Source organism: Thermobia domestica, chromosome 9, assembly GCF_964235325.1.
Source record: "Thermobia domestica chromosome 9, izTheDome1.hap1.1, whole genome shotgun sequence".
NCBI classification, from domain to species: domain Eukaryota; kingdom Metazoa; phylum Arthropoda; class Insecta; order Zygentoma; family Lepismatidae; genus Thermobia; species Thermobia domestica.
Genome location: NC_137462.1, coordinates 128,162,321 through 128,189,495, shown reverse-complemented (window position 1 = coordinate 128,189,495; position 27,175 = coordinate 128,162,321). Strand labels below are relative to the sequence as shown.

The following is a 27,175-nucleotide window of genomic DNA, read 5'->3' as shown; positions in this document are numbered from 1 at the left end:
TTTGTTAGCTTAAGCTGCCATTCCGAAAGTTAACATTGCAACTATGAAACCTACTGTGTACATGCACTTACTGACTAATAAAAAAAAATCACATTTACTATACACACTATAATATATGTACGAAACCAGGTCGTATTGTCCCTAATCCCTAACTGAGTTTTAACAGATCAAAAATCACTTTCCTATATTGTCTATTCTTTGGCTTGGATAACGAGCAATATGGCGTCTGTAAAGCTGGTTCCCATTTCTCCTTTATTTTTTACAGTTCACTTCACGAAAAATGTAAGTTTGTCAGCTCCTAAATCATTATACGGCGTTTATCAATGAAATTAACTGGATATTACCTTGAGATAGTTAGAATTTCCATCCTTTTACCGCAGATATGTAGAAGAAGAAATCACGGGCTGCTCCTCGTAATGTGTCTTCGATTATTCTGATAACATTGCGCCGAAAAAGCCAGAGGTAGGAGAATTCCTCCAATCAGAACGAAAACTTTAGCCGCGGAAATTACAAAACAAATAGAAATTTGGCAAATCCAGATATAACCGGATCTGAAAGTGACTATGGACTAATGAGAGGGGGTGAGGGAAAGATTAGGTACCTGACTAAATTCTACATTGGTCTGAAATTAAGAAAATTTATATCCAATGACGGAACTATGTTTCGGTATGACGTCAGAATGGTAAACCTTGTAACTATTCAACTTATATATCCGAAAATGGGATTTACACTTAATCAAAATATAAATAAAATATATTATTCAGTGGGAATATGGTTACTAATGAAACCTTTCGATTCATTATATTTAATTCGAAGTAAAGAGAGTAAATAAATTGTGTAACTAAACCGAAATTGAATAAAAAAAAATTACTAGGTACAGGGTGCGTAAAAAAAAGTTGCCATTACTTTCAACTGTAATGGTACATTACAGCTAAACGCTGCTTGAATAGTGCTGCATTGCGAGGTAGTGTCGAGTGCTTACTGGAGCCAGATAATAAAAGAAGTAATCATGGAATTCTGCTTGGATACTTACTGGAGAAATTAGTTTTCGACCCCTACCGCAATTCACAGATAAGTTCCGCTCCTCGAACTGCAACGCTAGAGTCCAGGAATTAAACGTACAAATTTGGCAATAATGCATTATGGCGTTCTGCGCAAATTTCTTCTCAAAATCTATTTCCTTAAATGTAAATTAATATTTAAATAAAATGTGAAACATAACACGAACAACTGTCAAATAATATATCTATTTCGTAATAAGATCGTTACTTTAAAATACTTTACACGTAGAAATAAACATTTCATAAAATTGAGCACTTCTAGTAAGATCTAACAGCAAGTGCCATCTTGTGTGCTCATTATAAAACGAATCAAATATTTTCTTTTATTTGTTTCCTTTTTCAATATTAAAAGACAACCAAATGAATCAGTGACTTGTGTTGTAGCTGAAACATAACTTTATCTTACAGTACAATATTTATAATATGTAACGTTTCATTGCGCAGTAGTTAAGGGAATGAGCTAAAATATGTACTGACTTCCGGGTGGTGATCCACCTTAACTAGTAAAAATAACGATCAATAATTCTTTATTCTAATTTCAACTCTATTACTTGTATTATATTTAGCTAATATAGCATTGAAGAAATGAAAGTATACGTTTGTCATAGATACGTTGTAACTTCACAGAAAAAAAAAAATCTACAGAGAAAGAAAGTTACATAAAATTATAAAGAAAAACACAATTATTATTTAATTTAGTGCATTTATTTTGTACTACAAATAAAAAATGTTTTATACAAAATTGTTAGAATAATCTCACACTCATTTAAAAATATATATATATACGACGTTGTGGTAAGTATTATTATTAAACAATAATAATAGCGACGGTGTGATTTACTTTAATACTGATGATATGTATGATCAGTGATGATTCAATATGAATAGAATATATTACATCCTGAGTGGGAAATCTTTGTATCACAGGAAACGTGGTGAGAAGTGAACATTTAATACCTGAAATGAAAAGAAGAAAAATAAGTTCATTAAAATTATGTCTAACAGTATTTAATTTATGTTTTATTTTTTTTTAACTAAAGCCACTCATTTTTATTAATTTGATTTCCTATTCGACTTATCGGGCAAGTACTTGAGAAACAATTTACCTAGGTAGTTTTTGTATTTTTATCTATACTAAGGGACACCGTTTATGGCGGTTGAGGGTGATGCTCCGAATTTCCTCTAAACGTTTGCTAGCAAATGAGAGGGTTACGGTGTTGCCACGTCTTTGTACATATTCACGTCAATTTCAGCACGAAGGAAGCGACTCATCATTCACTGTATGTTTCATATGCACATCTGCTCGTATTGTAGTGCGTCTGTTTAGCAACATCTATATATCACATGTCAACTATGTTTCAGTGCTTCTGTTTCATTCGCCTAATTCAAACACTATCGATTGTGTTGCACGCTTTAAAAGATGATTCGTAGTCTGTAATGTCATGCATATGTAAGAGGCACATGAAGTGCCGGAGACAATGACAGCTCCAAACTTTTGGCTATAGGCAAACTAGACGGGTGTCTAGGGCTGCAATCTCGGAGTGGACGATGTGTAGAGAGACAAAACGGTCGCTTTTCAATTTAAAGATAGTAAATGAATTTCTAAAGATCGCCAAACAAATGAACAAGCATAAATCATTCTCTATGTTGCATTTATAAAGTAAAAAGTAATATAGTTTGTGGACTATAGTGAACAGTGGCGGTTCTTGAGAAGTCACAGCGGTAAAAAAACAAAAAAAAAAAAAACGAAAACTTCTATTGCTTCAAACTAAGTGAAGAAAATTTAAGTAAAAATTAGAATATGAAGTTAGTTTTATTTGCTTAGTTTGAGTTTATTATTATACAAATACTGATGTAACTTCCTTTACAAGCCACCACTCATAGTGAACTCATCCGTTCCTTTGAAGGAAAGGTAGTTCATCGCGTGTGGAAATATAATATTGTTATTGTTATATAAATGTAAAAATTATAATACATATAAAATTTGCACTTGTCTGCTCTAAAGCCAAAGCACATTATATGAATAAAAATAAATAAATAAATAAAGATTGTTTATTGCTAAATTGACAAAAAGGTTGCCTCAGCTCTGGTAACGGCTTAACTGTCCTGGACCTCTAAGTCTTAACCTGGGCAACGGTCCAGTATTTCGTGTATTGAAAATTCCTCATATGTTCGTTGTCTGAAATTAGTAACTCGGGGAAAATATAGACAGTAAACTAAATTCCCTTATAGAAGTGTGTGCTCTCATCGACAGACTAAGGGACGCGGTGGCTCAGTGGTAGAGCGTTCACCTCTGGTGCATGTGGTTCTTGGTTTGATTCCAGCTCGCGACAAGTGAACTTTCTGGTGGACAAATAGAGTGTGCATGGAAGAGCTCCTTCGTGGCTAAGCGGTTAGCGTACGCACCTTTGGCGTAGAACACCCGAGTTCGATTCCTGGCTTGAGGTCATGTGGTTCGGCTTCCTCGTTAATCAGAAAGTCCCGTCTCATATAGCCTCACTGATGAAAGGGATGTTAAACTCAAATCAACTCGACTCAACTGTGTGTGTGGGTTTCCTCGGGGTTCTCCCGTTTCTTCCCACTTCCTTCATTCCACCATTTCATTCATTTTTCATAATCACCGTCTCCTTTAGCCTAGCCGGCATAACCGTGGGACGTAAAACTCAAACATTTCGATAGACTAGTGACTAGAATGAACATTCTTTGCGCACGAGGTCCTGGGATCAATTCCCGGTAGGAGGGCTGTGAAAATTTTGAATGCATCACAGTGATTTGAATTCCACCTTAAACTATATGTTCACGTCTCATATAGCCTTGTTGTTGATGGGGTAATTATAGTACGAATGCTGTATTTTCTTTCTACCGTTTGCTGATTGCTAACTTTGGGCTTGTCTCATGTATAAAATGTTGAAACACAAGATACTACAAAAACATTTTTGTACAACCCACTAAACATTTTCAAATAATACATGAGATAAGGTACCATGCTTAGAACTCGGCTGGTGAGAAACGAATCGGTATCTGAATATCAAACATTTAACCTAGATAGATAGACACCCACCAGACAGCAGCAATCGCCAATGAAACTAATCATTCCAATTTAAAATTATAATAAATGAAGGTGTTAGCCTGCATCCTTTAAAAAACAACTTTCATCCAACAACTAAACAAACAGCCCATTATTAACCTAAATTGTATACATTGCAGTAGCTTTCTTGGCCAATTACCAATTCAGTGCATCATTTGTGGTAAAAGCAATGCACCCAGTGATCGAAATCGAAAACAAGGTGAGAAAGAAATGGTGGGAGAGAAGAAAACATTGTTTCTTCCGAGGAGAAAGTGATATATATTTGCAAGAAGATGTTTCTTTACCAACATGTTCCAGTTCTTATAGGGATAAATACTTGTTCAGCTATAGAGCTAATTTCCCTTTTTCTTATTGCGGACCCGCCTATTCCAGCTGCTTAGCAAAGAGAAAGATAACGCCAAACACGTCAAAAGGAAATTAGAAATTGCAGAACGTTTGCTGGGATAATTTAAAATGGATTTCTAAAGATGACCTCCATATTTTATATACCCGCTGGTTGTCATACAAACGACCCATGTTGGAACTCAGCTTATAAACACAAATAAACTGAGAGAAAAAAGAAGAAAATGCAGTGGAACAAAATAACTTGCTGTGACGTCTCAGGGCTAAGAAAACAATGAGCATTAGAAATTAGTAATGTTTGAAGAAAACTGAAACACTCGGAGAAAGTCACGTACATTGTGTTCGTCGACCACAAGACCGAAAATATAAGTACACTGCACTAAATTTAACACCGAAGTAGCTGTCGTGTTCCTGTTATATAGCTGTGAGTCTACGTCTTATATAGCCTCGCCGCTGAAAGAGACGCTAAACCCAAAATCAAATTAATTACTTAAACCAAACACACCAATACTACAAATAAAACATTTAAAATGGGATTTAAAACGAACTGAATTTACAATTTAATTCTGTCAAGTGCTAGTGGTTGAATCATATCAACATTTTAGAATAAACAGCAAGTTGGAAATGGGTTAGCACAGTATGTATGTATATTTAAAATTTTTTTATGATTTTCTTCTTAATAATTAAAGCTAATAAAACATTTTTAAATACAGTGGAGTTCAGCTAATCCGAACTAATTGGGACCGAACCCTGTTCGAATTACATGATTCTTCGGATTAGCCGGAATAACAGTAAAATCTCGGTTTCAAGCGGGTGAACGGGTCTATTGTGTTATAATACATAACGTATAGTATTTCAAAACACGTTTCCTGACTGGAAGTATATGTACTGTATTGGAAAAATGTTTAAAATGTGGCCTTTATTTTTCACGTACAGTAAGTACTGTGACTTAGGCCTAAATACAGGTATTAAAACAAACAAAAAAAACTGTATTTAACGAAAGTTTACTTTGTTTTAGTTATTAATTTTCTAAAACTGCTTATCTTAGCCACGAAAAAGAATAAAACTTTCCTTCCGGACCTGTTTGGATTAAACGTTTTCGGATTACCGGAACTCCACTGTATATGGTCACACACGTTCGCAGAAATTCATTTCGGGAGTACAAAGCTTTTGGTTGGGTCCAAATTCAGCATGAAGATAAATTATTTTAAAATGTGTAAATTTACCCTTGCAATTAGACTAAATCTACAGAAAAGTCAGACTTTTGAGAGGACCCATACCCTGTGTAGCTCTATGTCCCTTTTATATGGGATGATTAGGGCTATATATCTACCGTATATCCTCTCTTGTCTTGCTGATTGAATATCATGTTGAAGACGTTAAAATTTCAAATTCTACTTAATGCACGATTATATATGAGGCTTCCTTCAATCCTAGATGACTAGCATTTGTCTGGTCTCATAGATCGTAAAGTATTTTGAGTACATTCTTTAGTTACCATCTTAATCGCTTCTTCTATTTCTCTATCCATACTTCTACGAACGTCTAATTGCTGTTAAGAGTACAAAATAACCTTGTCTCTAAACAAACTCTATTTTGCAATTAAAAAAACAATATATTACCATGTAAATTTTCATGCCTTTTCCGTTAGTTTAATAGTTAGCGCACGCACCTTGGGGCCTCGGGTTCGATTCCTGGTGGGACGTCACTGAAACTTGTATCCATTACGGTGATTTGGATTCCATTTTAAACTGTAGATCCACGTGTCATGTAGCCTTTGTATTGAAAAGTACGCAAAACTATAATCCAATTAACTAGCACTACTTCTAAGCTCGATCGCCATCTCTAACCCCTGCCACTGGCATTTCTAAACCTATTGATAATTTTTTTTAAGTATTGTAGAAGCATTCTTAGTATCTTTTCCTTTGAAAATAAATGCATCTAAAATTTTTAACTTAAATTGTACTTTCTCTGGATGCGGGGGGAGAGGATTGATGTCGCTTTAGTTCGGTCGCCATTACTTAATATTTATTTCTCACAATATTTTTTTTAAAATCTTTAATACGCAATCTATAAGATAAAGCCAGAAAAACAAATAAAAAAAGAAAGAAAATCATTTCTTAACGTTACAGCACGCACAAGCCCAACATCTATCTTTCCTTTTTTTTCCTTCTTTGATAATTAACTGATTAACTAGAGTTTAAACGGCCTTAGACCTACTGCTTAAAACTGGGATCTAAAAACTGCTACTTAAGTGTTATCAGAGAAAGCAGTCCCCGGGATCGAATCTGGAACCACACATACAGAAATTTAGTTTTGGGTGATTCTTGCAGAATCGCCAGTATTTCTGACTCTTCTCAATTTAAACAATACCGCACACCTCTCGAAGAAATGGGTTCTAAGTCAGACTGAGTCAAGTGGGCTTAAAGAAGGTGCCCAAAATGTGATTACTAATGTTTTTACGTCGTATTAATCCGAATTTTTAAGAAAAAAATAATAATTTTAGGAAATTTGGATCCTTTGCTTTCTGTAATCACCAATGTGTTCAGAAACGTTCTGTTCTCCTACACTTTATGGAGTCACGTACATAAAATACACACTCTTTCTAACCAATAGGACATAAGAAAAAAGAAAATATATTTCGATTGATTTCCATATCAATCTGCAATAAATAAATAAATATATAGGTGTAATATTGTGCGAAAGTAGAGAAATAAGAAATAGAAAAAAAAGAAAAGGGTATGAAAAATATGGATACTAAATATAGAATTATGAATTAGATATAAAATAAACAGTGGAAAATTAAAAAAAAAACTCAAGAGAGAAATATTTTAAATGAATTACCTAATTTAAAAAAAAAAACTAATATGTGGACGTATTTTCTAACTTCTAGCTTCGATGTTAATCATGCAACCACGAGGGGGCTCTGAGTATGTATAACTAACATTTCTCCTACAGTGGAGTCTCGGTAATCCGAACACGTTTAATCCGAACAGGTCTGGGAAGAATAATTTATTTTATTTTATTTATTTTTTGTGGCTAAAATAAGAAGTTTTAGGAAACTAATAACTAAAAAGAATGGAAATGGGTGCATGTTTTCGTAGAAAACGAAGTAAACTTTCGTTAAATACAATACAAAATCTTTTCTTTAATACTGTACCTGTATTCAGGCCTTAAGCCACATTACGACAATTACACAAAGTTTCAAACAGAATACAGTGTAAGTACTGTACAATATTGAAATTTATAGGTTTAGTATGAATGAAATACAGTAAAGTAATACAGTATTTCAGTATTATCATCTTTGAGCTACACAAAGATAATAATACCCTTAACGGAAAGATTACTGTATGTACTGTACGTTACTGTACATCGGAAAATAAAGGCATCAAGTTTTTCCAACATTTTTAACATTTTTCCAGTACAGTACATATACCGTAGTCAGAAAACTTATTCTGAAATACTATACGCTATGTATTACAACACAATAGACCCGTTCACTCGCATCAAACCGCGATTTTACTGTTATTCCGGCTTCCGAACAATCACTTAATTCGAACAAGGTTCGTTCCCAATTGGTGGGACTCCAGTGTAGTTATACTCTGACCCCGAGGGCCTACACAGAGGAGTACGGAACAGAAAAATTCAAACAAATTCCACATCAAGCGACTGTATGACAATCTCCAGGAAACAGTAGTATGTATAATGAACTCACTAAGAAGCGATCTACCAGATTGTTAACAGAAGAACAATTGTTCGATGTGCAAACCGCATCTGGTGAGTCCATAAAAATCAGTGCGACTACTTCCAAGTAGGCCTGTGCGATATCTAATTAGGATATTGAAAATCGGTTGACAAAATATTGAAACTTGACCGATATATCGAAATATCGATCAGAAAAATTGATTTCGATGTAGCATACCTTTACGTAACAGTAGTGAAGAGACCTAGGCTTTAAGATGTCATATAATATGTAGAATTATATTATATGTATTCTAAAGAGGGTAAAGGGAATCTAAAAAATTACGCTAAAAATACTAGGGGTTCAAAGCATATGGCAAAAACCTCAGATATCAGTCGTTAGGAAGATAAAACACATTAAAATTAAAAATTAATAATAATTAAACATGTGTCTCAGCATTTTCGAAAATTCCGCTCCTAAGTGAGAAAAAGAGAACAATTTCTATACATATATTTTTCTTTACATCTTCAAAAGAGAACAGCTGAATTGTTTGAAATGAATTTTGGTACATACAACTTCGGACGAGTTCAGTTCGTTCATTTAACTGTCATTGAACTACTCATTCAAGGGAAGAAAGGATTTAAATATATCTTCGAAATATTTTCTATAAACCTCACTGTTCCTGTAACGAGCAGTTCAGCTTGTATTTTATAAGGATAATATGCTAATTACCTTAAATGAAAGTGTCCACGACTTCTACCCTTGGTGACTCGATTGCCGGTAATTCCCGTATGTTGTTGTACTTGCAGAACTAGACACAGTCTTTGAAGATGGAGCTGCCGTTACTTGTGAAGCATAACCTGGAGCGATGGCATATGGGGCTGGAGCGTATGCCAATGGAGCAGCATATGCCTGAGGATAAGCTGGAGCAATAGCATATGCTGGCGATGTGGCATATGCTGCAGGAGCTGGGGCATATACTGGAGCTGCTGGTGCAGGACTGTAGACAGGAGCTGGTTGACTGTAGACAGCAACAGGAGCGTGCCCGTAAGCAGGAGCTGGATAAGCTGGGTAGCCCAATCCAGGATGTCCGAAGACTAAACCACCACCGTAAGCAATGGGTGGTGCAATGGCGTATCCACCGTATGCGAAGGGTGCGGTAGGAACTGTAGCTACTGTTGCTTGTGTTGTCTTCTGTGTGGTTCCACGCTTTTCTTTGTCTCCAAGATCAGACTCAGATGGGGGCTCTGCGTAGGCAAGAGCGAAGAGAATGCAAACAACCTGAAATAAAGGATAAAATTAAATCCTTACTTTTGAATATCTGACATTGAAATTTGTCTTTTTGCCACAAAACATCCTATAATTTATACAAGGTTTAATGCTCTATTATGTTTCTTCCGATCAACCCTTTTGCTGAACGTTCTCGTGTGAGCTCCTTCTCAAGGACGACCAAATAACAAAACAATCATAAGACAAATGAAAAGTAACATAGTATTATATTCCTCAAAATGTACCGTAAGTCTTACACATATTTCAGAAGTGCACATAGGCAATAACAGTGGACAACATTTCAATCACAGGCAGCGCCATCTATTCCTTCTTTTGTCACAAGGATAGTATACATCATACGTGATCGACAAACCTCATATAATTTTGACCAAACTTGGCATGGTGATACACCTTGACGAGTTTGGTGGGACTGGAAATACAGAGTATTATGACATGCAGAACTTTAGGTGCCGAGTTATTAGATATCGCAGTTGAACTTGGTCAAACTTTTGCTACTTAGAACAAAAATACCTAGAACAAACTTATTATTAAACATTGATTTGAGTCATACGAAAGTAAATTATGCTAACGCTAAACTCAAAATCCAATCTAATTTATGTTGTGAAGAAAAACTGGGACATTTGGAGTTTTGAGCAATTTGTGGGGGACTCCCGGCAGTACCGTGCTTCAAACGTTTTCTGGGAGGGCAAGCATTAATATTTGGGCCCCTGTAGAAAAATACGAAGTTGGACCCGTAGAAAAATATGAAATTTGCTCCTCCCAGTGTCTAAATCCTTAATTAAAAAAAATATATATATTACTTCTAGGGGCCCCAGTTGGCGATTTATTATAGTAGGGCCTAATTCCATATCGATATTCGCAAAATTTGTACCTCGCAACTCAATGCAACTACAATAGTGACTATCGCAAACTACAATGCAAATTTACAGGACTCCAGATTATATTTATGCTTCATCTTAAGGAAATGCATAATTAGTTCCCCGGGCAGCTGCACAGTGCCATGCCGGGGGAGGGCGAGCGGGACAACGGCCTAGGGCGCTGAAGTAAGGGCGGCACACATTCGGGAGAGAGAAAAAAAGGAAAAAATAGGAAAATTGCTTGGAATATATGTAAACCTATAAGAACGCAGTTGTAAACATTCGGCCAAGGCAGGGGAAAGTGGAGGCTTAAGAAGAAAAAAAACGCAGTCGTATACCCTAGGATCGGGCGCTGATTTTCCACGGCACGGCACTGGCAGCACCTTAGATTATTTTCAGTTCTTTTGGAAATGATATGATGGGTGCATTCCAAGCTTTACAAATTAAATCGAGAGGACTATGTTTCACACAACTTAAAACATTAAGAAGTATATATATATTATTTCTGGAGGCAGTAATAGTAGACATTTTACTAAAAATGGGCCATATCACATTTTCGTTTTATTTATTTATTTATTGAATTCGATGTACTGCACTTGTTCAATGCTTCTTTAATGTAAGTATTAATATTTTTATTGTAACATGTGGAATAGGAAAGTTTTATATTGAAGTGGGCCCTCCCTCGAACGTCGAGGAGCTTAAATGGGAAGGTAGTTGCTCACCTGCCCCCAAGAAGTTATGGTCCTTATTACAGAACTGTCCTGGCTAAACTGTGACGTCTGGAAGCCCTAAAGTCATGACGTGCAACTCCAATTTTAGGGACTCGAAAAGTAAGGCACGTTTATAAACCAGTTCTCAGATAAAACAAATCCTTTTTGCCGTGTACAAAATAAAACATAATTTACACAAGACCAATATTTTGAATCGAAAAATATTCCATGAGGGGGTGGGGTAGAGCTTAGGATATGCCCTATGAGCTTTGGAGGCCTGTGTAACCTTGCTAGTAGGTATCTACATGCCAATACGTTTTGGCCTTCTCCCATCTTCAGTTGCTTTTTGTGAACCTGTGTTGAATTGTATTGCGTCTGTGGCTTTCACCACACTATATTCATTCACCATTTTCTTTCTCCGACAACACCCACTTTTTCATCATCCTGGATCCTTCAACCTAATTAGCATAACAGTAGGATGTTCAAAATATCGATTGCTTTGTAAGAACAAATATAAAGTTCCAAGTTTTCAAGTCACTGAGGGCTCGAACTCCCTCCAGCTCTGATCTATTATATGTGAGCTATAATCCATTAATCCTAGTTTCATTTTAGGCTCCTTTCCGTTACAGGACCAGAGACAGTAGCGTAGCAGCTGCCCCCGCAACCCCCGCAGTGCGGGGGGCCCCCGATGTATAGGGGGCCTCAAAGTCTTGCGATGAATAAAGATTTAAAGAAGTAGAACTTCAACCTTACTTCTGTCGGCTTTACAACTAGGGCCCCTTCTCTATACTTTGCGGGGGGCCCGCAAAAGTGTGCTACGCCACTGACCAGAGACATCATTTAACGAAGGCCAGGATGTAAATTTCGTCGTGAATTTTACATAATGGAGAATTCTCTACCCCCTCCCCGTGATGACAAAACTTGAAATGATGTAACTGTACAGAATAATATGCACCAAACAATTTTCTATAGAGGGATGTATGTAATAATTATATGTAATATGAAAGTCTTGTTGTTTTTAAAGTATTAAGAATAAAATGGTTTTAAAATGTTCCATTCTAGTCTAGTTGTTTATTGAAATAACTAACCTAACATAATACAGCAAAACTTATCTATGTTGGTCACCATCGGTTCCACTAAAAAGTGGCCAACTTACAGAAAATAAGTGTAATTGGCGTATTTTTAGAATAGGATTTCTAGTATAACTTGATTGTAAAATTTTAATAAGCAATGTCACAGCAGCTAGTTTTAAACAATGTATATAGAGTAATCATAACAATATACGGTACAGTACTAGAAAAAAATTGCGTTTTATGGTGGTTCATTCTAGCCATATTTATTTTATTCTTTTTAGTAAATATGCACATTCTAATTTTGTAGTTCTTATATAGTATCATCTACCTCTTGTAAATGAGCTACAAGTGTTTCCCTCGGAGCAAAACATGTTTTCAGAAAATCTTAAGGCAGTCCATATTTTAAAACCTCCGCTACCTTTCGACAAGCCGTTAGGTGCCAAATAGTTGACAATTGAGATAGCTTTAACCTTGAGAATTTTCCGGAATTACTAAAGCTCCCCACTGATGAAAGAAGCCGATACAACTAATGGTTTTTACCAAAATAGACAGGGTAAATAAATATATACAACCATTTCCTGAATTTCTGTACATGCTTTTTCTTATTCACATCTTCCCTCACCACTCCTTTTAATTAATTTATTTATTTATTTAACAATCACCGGATACAGCTCAGAGGATACACTGGATATCCAACAACAATAATAGCAATGGAAAGAATTTGAGAAGGTATCGGTCAGGGCCTGTTTAGTAGGTACCATCCCGGCATTTGTCTGGTAGGACTGAGGGAAACCCTAGAAAACCTCAGTCAGGATGGTCGGCAGCGGGATTCGAACCCACGATCTCCCGAATGCAAAGCCAACGCTCTACCACTTGAGCTACAACGCTCGGTATTGGGGTAGTGTTCTGGCCATTGAACTCCAAGAACAAATCGTGGGAATCTATGCATCTTTGTCTCCAGCCACAAAAACAGAACATCTGCCTGTCATAGGGGAATGCGATAGAGTTATAAGAAAAATAACAAAACGGTATTTTGCATGGCCCAGATACACAGGTAAGCTTATCATTATCATCATAGGGCAGATATTGCTTGAATGCGGCCAACTTCCAAGATAGACAGGTGGTCAACTTACAGAGCAATAAGCAACAAATGTCTTATGGGAAAATGCAGGTTCAAGATGAACCAGGCCAAGATGAGCAGGTGGCCAACTTTGAGAAGTGGCCAAGTTGACAGGTTTTACTGTACTAAAGAAAATATCGTCATCGTTTCGGCAGAAGGCTGAGTGGTTTTGTGTGTTAATACAGAAAAGTGAACAAGCACAAGAAGAGTGAAATTGTGTGTAAGAGTAAGAGCACATCGTAAGACCAGAAAGAAGATAAAACTATATATTAGTTTTAATCTATGTTGTCACAGATATTAGCAATTGTTTAGTAAATTTGAAATAACAACTTTTTTAAATAATATTTTTGCTTAGTTACCTGTGACAGAAGGACGATGATACATTCAATAAACACACGTACAGTAATAATTAGTTAGTTTTTGGCTAGTTTCAACATAAATTAAACCAATATAAATTAGTTTTCCGTTTAGATAGTTCAGAAAGAACCTAACAAAACACTACTTACATTCACCATATGATCTAACAGGAAACGCTATCTTTGAACATTACTATGAAACTATATCAAAACAGATTTGCACTTAGATTCTTTAGGTACTTGTTCCCGTTGGCACATAGACCCATAATCCAACAAAAACTGTTTACAAAAAAAAAAAAAAAAAATCGACACTTTGCTCCTTTAGAATTAAAATACATTCAAACAGGAACGCTTTCCAAGGGGGCAAAAGACCAATTCCAAGGGGGAGGTTCAGCAAAAGACCGACAGTGAATTACAGTAGCGAAGCCGCACATACTTTGATGCATGTGTGCACATAGGTGCTTCTTTAGGTACTTGTTCCCGTTGGCACATAGACCCATAATCCAACAAAAACTGTTTACAAAAAAAAAAAAAATAAAAATAAAAAAATAAAAAAATCGACACTTTGCTCCTTTAGAATTAAAATACATTCAAACAGGAACGCTTTCCAAGGGGGCAAAAGACCAATTCCAAGGGGGAGGTTCAGCAAAAGACCGACAGTGAATTACAGTAGCGAAGCCGCACATACTTTGATGCATGTGTGCACATATAATACATCATGCAAACAAACAATTATTTAAGGATATACCCTTATTAAACATAGTATTTACATAAGTATTTACATAGTATTAAACATAGTATTTACTTATAAATACATTAAGTACTGTAGTATATAAGTAAACCAGGGGTAAAAGTGAAGGGGAACGCGGGTTAATACCGTTCCCTCACTTTCAAAAATATCTATGGCGTCCCTCCACTTCCTGGTAAAATATAGGCACGGGGGACGGCCTGACGTCATGCGTACCACTACCTTTTTAAATCCACTTTTACCCCCGTAGTAAAGCAATTAGTGTGTCTTGGGTCTTAATATCTACTTCTAAAAACCAAACACTTTGGGAATCCAGGGAGGCTGGGGGACAACTGCTAATCCTTGCCTCCCATTGCGGGCGGCCATACATTCATATATCAATCAACAGGTCTCATTGACCTGAACATGCTCAAAAAGCACGCCACCTCTTTAGGTGAAATTGATACTAAATTTTAACCCCATTGAGATTTGAACACGAGCAAGAAGACACTGCGGTTAATAAGATATAATAACCTATCATTAATTTTATAAAATCAATTTTAAATATCCTTCACTTAATGTTTCCAAAGCTATACATATCGCAGTACTAAGATTTTAATACGAATTTTGAAAAGAAATAAATACAAAAATAAATTAATTGAATCGGCGACTTAGTAAGAAAATTAATAATTCAAACTGGTAAAGATCAAAATCGGCTTAAACCACTATACAAGTAGAAATTTAGAATTGATCTACCAATATTTTCAATAGTAAACCATGTTTAGTAAATTGTGGCTTCTTGTGAACTGAAATTAAAGTGTGTATGATTGGTAAAGCACTTACCAAAGTCCTCATGGTAACACTATACGGATTGGCACTTCCTTCCTGTGAGTGAACGAGAGCAAATGCTTGAATGAAGAGACGTGCCAGAGACGAACTAGTTTTATACACATGAGTAGGCAGGTCGACGACTAGCCATGAGTTGTATAGAAAGCTAATCTTTCTTTTTCGTATTTCGAATAAGGCGGAGGGTGGCCACGCCTTATAGGCTGTTTTCAACTCAAAAAGAGATTTCCCTTTCTCTCTTGGTATGTATTCACTCACATACGTACGCACACACACACATATGTCCAGAAGATCTAAATACCTGTATTTCGGTCTTTCCATTAACAATTTTTTCCAGGCCACAGACGTTACACACAGTGTGTGTGCGCATCCTGAACTGGTTGCTCTCGAATACGTCACTTTTAAAAAGAAGAAGAAAGAAAAAACTGTAACAAATAAAGCAGGTGGTCTTCTTTTTGGAGTCTGGGCTTGCTGGAAGCCAATGGTCTTGACTTTTTCCAGTCCTAGTGTCTTCTTCCTTTGGTTAGCTCCAGAATTGCTAGTTAAAGAGGAAAAAAAAGGAAAGAAAAGAAATCAACAATACTCAAACAAAAATTAATTTCACTTACTTAATTCAACTGCCCTGTAGCCGGATGGAAATATCTGGAAGCAAACAAATCTTAATCAGTGAGAACGTGGTTGACATATCTTATCCGGTCTTGTCAAGAGTTTTCATTTTCGTTTCATGACCTACAGGAATCTCTGCTCCAGTTTACAAGGTACCATTGCTTTTCACATTAATAAATAAATAACAAAACAAGTTCAGTTTTGTAGCTACGAAAGCTTTTTCTTCTTTCTTTCTTTTATTACTATTTTCAACGGGAAATCTTTATTTCACTTTCCTTTACTTAAATACTATTCATTTTCGTTTTGGAATTTCTCTTTCAATTTTGGAATTTACTTTCTCCCTTTTGATTTCATTTCGATTTTTAATTGCTCTTTTTTCGTTGCCCTTATCTTATGAATCATTTTAGCATGCACTCTGGATTACAAATTATGGGAGTTACGGGAATAATACGGGATTGCGGGATTACAAATTGAATTCAGTCCTTTAGAGTTCTGGAGATTGTTTTGTTTGTTTCTTGAAGTGTATCTCCTCTTTTAAAATCTTTCAGTTTAACGTCCCACGATTATGTTCTTAAGGCTAAAGGAGACGATGATTAAAGCAACGGAATGATGATGGAAGAATAATATGGGAAGATATTTGAGTATCCCGAGAAAACTCACGGGCACAATGTTGTCCACCACAAACTTACTTGGACGAGAATCGAACCAGCGACCCCACAGACCAGAGGCAAGCGCTCTGCCAGTGAGCCACTGTACCCCCTAGTAATAGTACTAGTAGTAGTAGTTTGTTTACCAAGTCTAGGAAGCTCAGCTGGGCAGGTTATGTAAGCAGAATGGAAGAAAATAGAAACGCTTTCAAAGTTTTGAGTGGAAATACAATGGGAAAAGGATCATTAGGAAGATCTAGGTGCAGACGGGAGGAAAATATTAATATGGATCTCGCAGAAGGAGAAATACAAAGGCTCGAGTTGGCTAAGAACAAAAGTCCATGGAAAGCATTTGTGAACTCGGCGTTGAACCTTCAGGTTCCATAGGCCATACAGTTAGTTAGTTATATACAAAATCCTGTAATGGAAATCAATCGTTGCTTTCAGCTTTCCTTATGCTTGGACGTAGAATTTCAAATTGCATGTAGTGTTTGTGTTATTATTAGATGAAAAATAATAACAATAAGTACAGTCTGCTAGTAAGTGGTATATATTTTCCATATGGAGTAGCCTTCATAAAAAAAAATACATAATCTAATCCAGTAGAACAAAAAACAATCAACTACTTCAGATCGGCGACGAATGACGAGTCAAGTCAAGTACGTCATTTCATCACCCCACTCGAAGTAAAATGACAAGAATTATAGCGCTTTTTAGCGCCATAAAAGTTAATTTTTCTGGCAACCTACGCATAAGAGTCTTATTCTCAAGCATGCCAATTTGTTCACTTTCTATGTGAACTATAGACCAATACATATTGATATCTTATCTATGGTCTATATTAGTATTAGCTACTTGATTTATGGCCTCTCAGCATCTCTTAATATTTAGCTCGTCACACATATGAGGGATCACGTCTCTCGGCGATCACACTGCCCGGGGAGTTGGGGAGGAAAAAAAGGAATGGAGCGGCCTGATACCATTATGTTAGGTATCATTCTGGCATTTGTCTAATGGGAATGAGGAAAACCCAGAAAAAATTTCGCTCAGGATGGCTAGCCTGAAAAAGCTGCTACACCTTTTCCGACCGAGTATCCCCATCGGAAGTCGAACGCGGACCACTTGCACCAAAGGCAAGAGAATTAGCGACTAGGCAACGTGGGGTGATAATAATCGATTGGCATATATTTTTTAAAACGCTAACAACCTTATGACATGGAGAATGAACCCTAGAATGTAAGAGACACATCGATGTTTGTTGCAGTGATGCCAACCTGAAACAATATGGAATCCCACGTCGAGAGGCAAAAAGTCCCATTTTATGTATGAATTTCCCACATTATACTAATTAAAAGTATGCTATAATACTAAAAATTAAATTTCGTTGTATTAGTCACTTTTTACAATATCTAAATGAATAAGCTGTAAATTTCGATCTCCTCGAAAAATCCTATATATGCTGCTTTTTATCCCTTTCCGAGAAAATAAGGTCAAAAACTCCCACGATATGGGATTTTCCCACAGGTTGGCATCATTGGTTTGTTGAATAAGATTAACTATGGAATTAGTACTTCAACTGCTCTATGTATTAAAAGGCAAATATTCATTTCCGTGATAATATATTGTTTTATATTTCTTAAGAAAGTTCTCTTAACATTATACGTTTCTAAATACAAGTAATGAAGGAGAATGAACAAGTTCTGAAAATGGACAAAGCATGTCAAAGTGAAACCAGACATTTTATGTAAAAACGATACACTTATGCTACTAAGCAAGATGCATGTCGACATCTAGGGCGTGATGCATGTTCTGACGCGTGATTAGTGCCATATTAAAGAGTTCGACTAATAAATATATGTATCCTGTAGTAGTCAGGTCATTAGTATGACACTAATCATACATCAAAACGACTCTGCATAAGACGGCTAATGTTCAATTATATCATATCAATGGGTTTTCTTGGTAGGCCTGGCAAGAAACCACTTTCTATCGAATAATTTAAAAAAAAGAAAGATAAAGAGAATAAACTAAGTGACTTAAAGATGTTTGATGTGTCAAAATATTCTTCCCTTTTATGTTTAATAGAAGATTACCATGTGAATTGCAAAGAGAAATCGGACAGGTCATAAGATCACTTTAACATTTTTTTTTTTTTCGTGGCCGGAACTAAAGATACAACGCCTACTGTCGAAAAATTCTCGTCTCAACGAAAATTAATGTAGATTTTTACCTTTCTCCCTTTGCCTCTTTCGTTAAACCACAAGGCACAACGATGTTAGTAAGAGTTGATAAATTAAGACGTAATTAATACTACTGTCTGAAAATGTTGTGATTAAGGGCTTTATTTGTGTAGGACAGAATCAATCGCCCCTTGTACTGAGTTTGAGAAATAAAGTGCTTTTCCTTCTTTACAAATTATATATTAATCTTCGGCTCAAGTTTTCTGACGTTTAAGACGCGTCCTCCTTTTCATAATGTTTAATCCACGTTACGGGACGTTGTTTAATACGATTTGCTTCACTCGATGCTTGGGAGATATACTGTACATGGTGGAAAGTAACAATACCGAAAAACTTTGGAAGTGATTCTTTATATGAAATGAAATAAAAAAGTTCTAATAAACATAGGTCGATAAACGCCTCCTTTCAGAGTTATGAACCGCCGAAAATTCGAAAAATCACTTTTCAAAACGCCTTGGTTTAGAAATTATAGGACCTATCCCAAGCGATTTAAATAGCTACGCAGGAACTAGTATGCGTTCTGTGTAAATATCCATGTTTTACCATCCTCCGTTATCGGCAAAATGAACTGTAAAAAGGAAGTTGAGGTATAGGGATACTCCTTTAAGTACTAATGGTGTGTTCGCTTGGCTAGTACCGGTGAATTCTGAAACATGGATATTTAGACAGAGCGCATACTAGTTCTGTGTAATTCCTTAAACCGCTTGAGATAAGCCCTATAGTTTGTAAACCAAGGCGTTTTGAAACGTGATTTTTCGAATATTCAGCGGTTTATAACTCTGAAAGAAGACGTTTTTCGACCCATGTTTATTATTATTATTATTATTTTATTCATTTCATATAAGGAATCACCTCCCGAAGTTTTTCGGCGTTGTTATCTTCCATCCTGTATATTATTTGCGCTCAAAAATGTCTTTCGTGTTAGAATAGCATATGTTTAGGAGAAAAGAAAATCGCTTCTAAACACACACGAACAAAAGCATGACTTTACATGCAGTGGTTCATTAATTTGCATAGAAGTTAATCTATAGCCATTCTTCCATATTCTTCGAAGCGTATGCTTCGTTCTCCCACCTGTGCTTTACGAAAGAAATTGTGGACCTAGATGCAATAGTGGTCTAATCTATATCCACATTGCTGGGTGCACACTACAAATAAAAATAAATGATAAATAAATCTCAACTTCTAGCACAAATATACAGTGGAGCATACAAGTTGTAGTGGTTCCAAAATATAAGCTCTGCAAAATAATGGACAACTTTAAGCCTAGTTTCTCATTCTTTAAAATTATTATCGCTTGTACCACAATTGCATCCAGGCCCACAGTTGTAAGAAAGAACTGTATAGAACGAAATTGTTATTCAATATCTTAATTTTTCGTGTTCATATTTCATGTTATGCTTGTATACAAAAGGAAATGAAATCCGACAATGCCGCACTTGCACGCCATTAGCTATTGGAGGACGTCATAAGGTTTGAGCTGGACGTTAATATAGGCTACTTAAAAAAAGAGAGAGAAAGAAAGAAAAGAAAAGAAAAGAAAAGAAAAGAAAAGAAAAGAAAAGAAAAGAAAAGAAAAGAAAAGAAAAGAAAAGAAAACTCTTGGTGTCAATGGAGAATCTTGTGCCCCTCGTCCTTTCCCCCGGCAAAACCTGAAAAATGACTCTGCCGATTGTAATCCTGATTTTCTTAAAGGGCCGGAATATTAGTTCAAAATTAAATTCGGCTCTGGACATTGCTTGTAAGTATGGACACCATATGCCATACTTTAAGAAAGAGGACATTTGAAGAGTTCACAAATATATATTATATAAGAGAGGGAGAAAACACGGTGACACAATGGTAGCCAGTAGCGAGCGGTCTGAGATGCTACAACTCTTCATTCATAGTCACTGACTAAAGTGGTGCCACAGAGTGGCGTGAAAGTATGAAGACAAATATCAACGAAGCAACTGATTGCAGAATTTTTCGTTTTTTTCCAATATTTCAGCTACCACCTACTTTATTGTTTGCGTGGCCTTCAAAAATGTCTAGGATCCTAATTTCAAAGAATAAATAATGTGTGGACCAGAAGATGAAGGAGGTACTGTATATCTGTCTGCCTTGAAAGTGAAAATATTCTATTTTTATTATTTGCAAAACTACACTTGCAGATTAGAAATACGGTATAAAGAAGTAAATTGTGTTAGTTTTAACTTTAGTTCATACTTAAGTTTTAAAGTAGTAAATTGGAATTTTGAAACAAGCCCTTTGGAAAAGTATTGCTCTGTACTCAGTTCAATCTCTTATCAAAGCTACAATATATGATTTAGCCAAAGTAAGTGACAACTTGCAGTTTACCAAATAGAGAATACAAATTAAGGGTTACCAAGTAATCTGGAAATTGGGAGTTGCTACACTTGGCGATGGTGGTGTGCAAACATCATGTGAGCGCGTGTTATCACAGTTTTCTCCCCTTTCTACTTTATAATTGAGCTCTATTTATTTCATCGTTATTCATTATCAGTTGTCGTTCTCTTCTTTATTTTATAGCTTATAATGTGCTAGCGGGGCAGCCCTGGTTCAACGTGTCCTGTTTGCTACTCTAGTGGCAAGCGCGTATACCTTTGGTGTACGTGACCCGGATTCTATTCGCGATGTGCGAACCTTTAGAATTTTATCTGGCCTCGATTTTTCTGTGTTCCTGTCTCTATCGTACCTACTGATCCTGGACAGTAGAAAATGGCAGAATAAGAGTTTAAAAAATAAAAATGGAGAGCGCTCCCAACTGGTGCACGTGGTCCCTGGTTCGATTCTAGCTCCCACCAAATAAGTTTTGTGGGGGACAAAAGCCATGTGCACTTATGTTCAAAATTATTGTCACATGTCTATAAATATTTTGTTGTAGGAATATAATTGATAACGAATTCGTCCAGTATTTAATTGGCAAAGACATGTATGTGGCAAATTTCATGTCAAAAGAGCAGCAAATAAGAACAATAAAACGGAATAAAACTTTCTTGTCCATTTAGCAACATTTTGCTTTACTCATTCTAATTTTCGTATTTATAATTCTTTTCCTATGAAATTTACAACAAATATATTTTTCCCGATTATACACTTGGTATCAGTATCAAAAGTATTATGCAAAATTATTATCAAATTATATTCTTAGAAGAAAACAGTTATAAATATGCGACAATCATTTTTAACATGAGTGTACGTGGGTCTTCTCGGGATCCTTCTGTATCCTCCACTTTCGTCATCCTACCTTTGTCATATATTTCAATATTACTGTCTTCGTTGGTCTCGGTGCATAATTGTAGAACGTTACACTAAAACCAGCAGGGACATTTCAGATTTTGCCAGGGGGGGAGGCAAAATTCTCTACTGATAAAGAAAACCCACGTTTTTTAAAATTAATATACCAGCATTACTATACCATCGATCAGGAACGTTACGCAGGAATTATTCCGGGAGGCGTCCTAAGCTTTTGAGGGGTGTCCAATACAATATGATGATAAATTGTCTCTAAAATTAGATTACATTTATAGAAAAGTCGAGATTTCGGGGGAGACCCTCAGGATTCATCCTACTGCGAACGTTCCTCTATTCAATAAAACATATGCATTTTTGAAACTGAGGGGCAAATGTCCCTCCCTACCCTCCCGAAATGACGTTCCTGACTAAAAAAAAGTTTTAATATAAACTTACTGTTAGATTCAATTTTCATGTTTCATTTCCCGTCTCAGGATCGAATGCAAGACTTGAGATTTCGTTGAGGAGACATGATATTTCATACTGTCTATTCATCAGTATGCATTCACAAGTCAATGTACCGTAGTTCCTAGTTTAAAAAAAAAAAAAGCATTGAAAGATAACCAACAAATATGTTAATTAGGAATATTCAAGTAAAATGTCTGAATTTGTTTTTCTTTCTTAAGTTTTGAAAAGGGTAATTAGTAATAATCTGTTTCAAACTGCATCCGGCTAATTCTTTTCATGGGCCTTTCACCTTTCGTTAAGTATTGGAATGCTCTATTTCTTAAGTTTCCGTTAAGAGGAGGATACTTCTTCTGAATTAAAACGAGAACAATAAGCACTTATGGCTACTCCTTCTCTCTTTATACTATCTTTTTCTTTTTAAGCATTTAAGTCGTAATTCTTCTCTCTTATTCTTTCTGATCTATTTGTTTTCTTTAGGACAATGCACAAAGTATATGATATAATTTTTAAAATTTTCTCCCTGAATAACAATAAGAAATTGTACACCACTTTCCTATCGTGTGGAGATGAATTTATTCTATACATTCACTACTGTCACTTGCATTATTATAAGCTACGAAAATATTCATGAACGAATGTAAAACTTTTAATTCATTTGCAATTAGATAATTCTGATAAGTCTGAACACCTCGGCATGTTCATATCTGTAAAGTAACAAAAGTATGGAGACATAGGAATAAATTGTATTATTAATATACGAGGCCTGTCAAAAGTGTATCCAACTATAGTGCCGGACAATCAAAACATTCATCTTGGGTCTCCGTCGTCTTTATCTCCTTCAAACTAGTTCCCTCCTGCTTCCACACACCAAGTTTGGTGGTCTTTCCACTACTCAAAAGGGGCTGGAATACCTCATTAGGAAGCTCTGTGAGAGTAGCCAATCCATTTTGCTAAATCTCTTCTTGGGTGCGAAAGGGAGTTACCTTCTTGTACCGTTTGACTTTTGAGAACATCCAAAAGTTTCACAAGACTATCCTATCTACATAAGAGGAGTGGGGAACTTGACGAACTATCGAAATGTTGTGCTATGTGATGAAATAGACAATCATATGAGCGGCATGAAGTTAACTGTTATCTCAGTGTAGTCTTCTGGGCTTTGAGTTCCACATTTCTGTTTATTTTATAAAGAGTATGTCGCGTAGACTATCGAAAATGTCTAAAGAGAAGTCCTTTGTACTTGTACGTTCTTTCTGTACTTACGTATGATGCACATTACGACAACAATCGAAGTACAGAATCAACATTGCTTTTAGTTTTGCGACGCAACTGCCAAACATTTCTGGGTCTTCCCGAGACTTGTCAGAGCTTGACGAGATCGAAATATCCACTGAGTTGATTGTAACTTTGTGTTCGGGTCCTATCTGCATACTCACGAATTCATCATTTTAGACCCGAAGCATTGCCGAACTGGCCACGTGGCTATTTGGCAATCGCCAAGGGCCCGAGGGGCCCCGCAGGGATCATGAGGCGGAGTTCCTTGGTCAAATTTTCGCGATCGCAAATGCTTTCTTCAGTTTTCTTACTTTTCCTACAAAAAATGTTGTGGAAGCCTAAGTTCGTCTTTCCGAAAGAAGTCTTCTCGGGCCTTCCTTGCTCATATCAGTGCGGCCCCGTGAGCAAGTTAAACTTCATATTTAGCAAAGGTTCTCTCTAGTCTGTAACGGCCCCTTGCGCTTTTCAGAGGTGAGAGGGCATTTTCTAAATTGAAAATAGTTGAAACTAGACTAAGATCTACGATAAGTCAAAACCATTTGTCTCCTTTACTTTTTATGTTTAGAGAAAATGATTTATTCCAGAATGTAGAGAAGGAAAAAGTAATTGATTTGATTGCCTTATCAAGTGAAGAACTGCACAAAAAACTGTCAAAGTAACTGAAGTAACTTCACGATTACGTTTGATTGTCTCAGTATTATTGTAACTTTTTTGAGATCTGTTTTGTACTCATATTTATTCAAAACAAAAAATATGATTTGGTCACGTGGTGATTTTGAAACTGACGTGTTAAGTTTATATATATATATATATATATATATATATATATATATATATATATATATATATATATATATATATATATATATATCTTAAGGAACTGCGACAAAGGCCCTCAACTTGGCCAGTCCGACAATGACCCGAACCAAGACCACACAAAAGCACCCAGGATAACTAAACTACTCTTCCACAACTGTACGCAAGTGAAGGTAACGCCACCTACAGGCTAAAACTATGAACCGCTCTTCTACGACGCAAAATTTGGCCAATTAACACCATGTTGTTTTCCCAAACTCAAAGAAAGTTGGTTACTTTTTCAGATGCCTTTGTATATGCACTGCAGTATGTATTCGATTGTTTTCTTTGCTGCAAACGATAGTCGATATAGCTCACAGTAGGCAAGGTTTAATACAATAAGAGAAAAGATATGCCGTTAATGTCTTTTTTATTATTATTCTGAAGAAGAGAAACTTCTCAGATATCTAAAAGAAAAATTAAAGTGGCCTCAGGTTGCCAAGGAGACGAAACTGGATAGAGTTTTCCCAAATAGAAATATTTAACTTTCCGTGACGCTACACCGTTTTTGAGACACCACAGACGCCCTTCTCTTTAAAAAAAAAAAAAAAAAAAAAAGCTCCAATTTTCTTACTGTTTTAAAGCAAGGGAGCAGTTTACCCATATTGACATTTTGTAACTATTTCAGTCAGTCAGTCAGGTTTGATTTATTTATTTCGTTTGGGAAGGTAACAAGGAACATTGCTGCATAACGCTTGAATACTTTGCAGTCACTTAAGGACAAAAATTAAAGAAATTTAAGATCACTGATTTCAGCGTTTGGTCAAATTGAACTGTTGAAGAGAAAATTTTTCATAGCATTTGATAGATGGTTCTACAATCATTATTTTAAAGAAAACATACTTTCTCGCAGAATTTACTGTGAAACAGATTGTAATTCTAGTATCAAGAAGAGAAACTGCCTCACCGCCTCGCATTTGCATACAATCATGACCGTGGAAACACCTAAGTTGACTTAACACTCACTATTATGGAACACTTACATGAAAATTCAAACACACTTGGTGGTAAATAACCAAAAAAAGAAGAAACATGTTCAGGACATTTCTGCTGTTAGTAAAGGTCGCCATTTAATATCATTCAAAATAGTGGAGTCTGGAGTTATATTGCAATCGAGGTAATCTTGATGTATGAAGACTTGTACGTGCACCATATCCAAAGCGCAGGTATGAAGTTGGCCTCAGAAAGATTCGGCTAGCTGGGATGAGGGGAAAGTGTGTATTGGTATACAAGCTTTTCTTTCATTTCTATACCGTCTAACAATACAAAACTTGGTACATATACTTCTTATCCCCTGTAGTATGTTTCGAGATATATAGCGTGCTTTTAACCGGGGCCACTCCAGAGGGGTTTAAAGTTGATGGGAGGGATTTCTGGAGAGAATTTTTCGGACATTCTTCCAATTTTCCCTGTTCTAGTACGTTATGGGCCCCAATACATAACACCTCTGGAAAACTTGTTTTATGTTGAAGAGAATGAATTATAAACCATGACTTTACAGTGAATAGTGTTAATGCAATAGTTATTTTACTGTGAGGCTACGATTTTGTTTATACTAATAAGGTTAATGGGTCCCAGGGACTTACTCCGTTGTTCATGGCACCTATTTTTTTGTGCATAAACATATCTGTGTTATGTTTATCGAATGGACTAGGTTTGATTTGGATGTCCGGATGACACGTTCAGGTTCATTCAGGCCTGTATCCAAGGGAGGGGGTGGCTAGGGGGCCGGACCACCCTAAATTTTCACTGACCCCTAAAAGTTTCTTAGTAGACTTGCAAATGAACTATAATATGGTTGGGTCGGCCCTGCCTCCTAACTTCTACCTGCCCCTTATATTTTTGAGCTGGCTACCGGCCTATGTCCATTCCTTGTCAGTTTCGTTACGGATCTGATATTCACTCAGCCTGTTTAAACTGAAAACCTTCGTAAATCAAAGGAAGTTTAGCTGGATGAGAAGAGTGTTGACTACTTGAATTGCAAAGTCTAAAAGGTGATTCCAGCTGACTGATATATGAAGATTATATCCAGGACGGAGCGAATTGCATGTGCTAAAAAATGGGGAAACGATATACGTTTGATAGATTAAAACTCGTGTTGTCAGGGTACCGTTACTCATGAAGACTAGAGCATTGAGTTTAAAAAGCCAGGACAACGATTAGCTTGCAAACAAACACTGTCTTTTATCAATGCTGGGATTGCTCTCTGTGTTTGGTTTACTCAATATATGAAGAGCAAATCGTGAATTTCAGAGCATTTAGTTGATGATCAGAGCCGTAGCTAGAGATTTCTGCGCCCGGGGCGAGATTAGAATTTGGCGCCCCCTACACTCATCTCACCGTTTTTTTCCTTTTTTTTTAAGGAGCAACATTTGTTGTTATGCTGCGCTAAAATAATGTCTTTCGCCGCAAATAGAAAAATCAATATTATAAAAAATCCTTAAAAATAAAACATAAATACAAAATACTTTACCGTACGAACAGTATATATTTCTTAGGCAGTAGAAAAATATAAGTAAAATCATTAATGTAATACAGTGTTGTTATTCACATAACACTACTTCAAATACACTGGAACATTATTATACAAATCTGATGAAATCAACAAACAATAAAAATTTAAACTGAAATGGTTTTAAAAAATGAACACAGTGAACAATTATTTTAGAACGAAAAGGTTTCTCGTGTGAGAACAAAG

At 36.1% G+C, this 27,175-nt stretch overlaps 1 protein-coding gene across 1 annotated transcript; it reads right to left on the bottom strand.

Moving 5' to 3' along the window:
- Positions 1 to 1,744: 1,744 nt before the first annotated feature.
- LOC145695007 (uncharacterized) lies at positions 1,745 to 15,488 on the bottom strand. The gene is made up of 3 exons (XM_081771832.1): positions 15,150 to 15,488; positions 8,906 to 9,454; positions 1,745 to 2,018 (listed from the first exon to the last, which is right to left on the bottom strand). The coding sequence occupies exons 1-2, from the start codon at positions 15,471 to 15,473 to the stop codon at positions 8,930 to 8,932; spliced, it is 849 nt and encodes a 282-aa protein (XP_081627958.1). The 5' UTR covers positions 15,474 to 15,488; the 3' UTR covers positions 1,745 to 2,018; positions 8,906 to 8,929.
- Positions 15,489 to 27,175: the final 11,687 nt, after the last annotated feature.

Coding starts and splice junctions, on each gene's coding strand:
- LOC145695007 (XM_081771832.1), bottom strand. CDS start 15,473: ATGGAAAGACCGAAATACAGGTATTTAGATCTTCTGGACATATGTGTG. Junction 9,455..15,149: donor GTGTTACCATGAGGACTTTG/GTAAGTGCTTTA, acceptor CCTTTATTTCAG/GTTGTTTGCATTCTCTTCGC.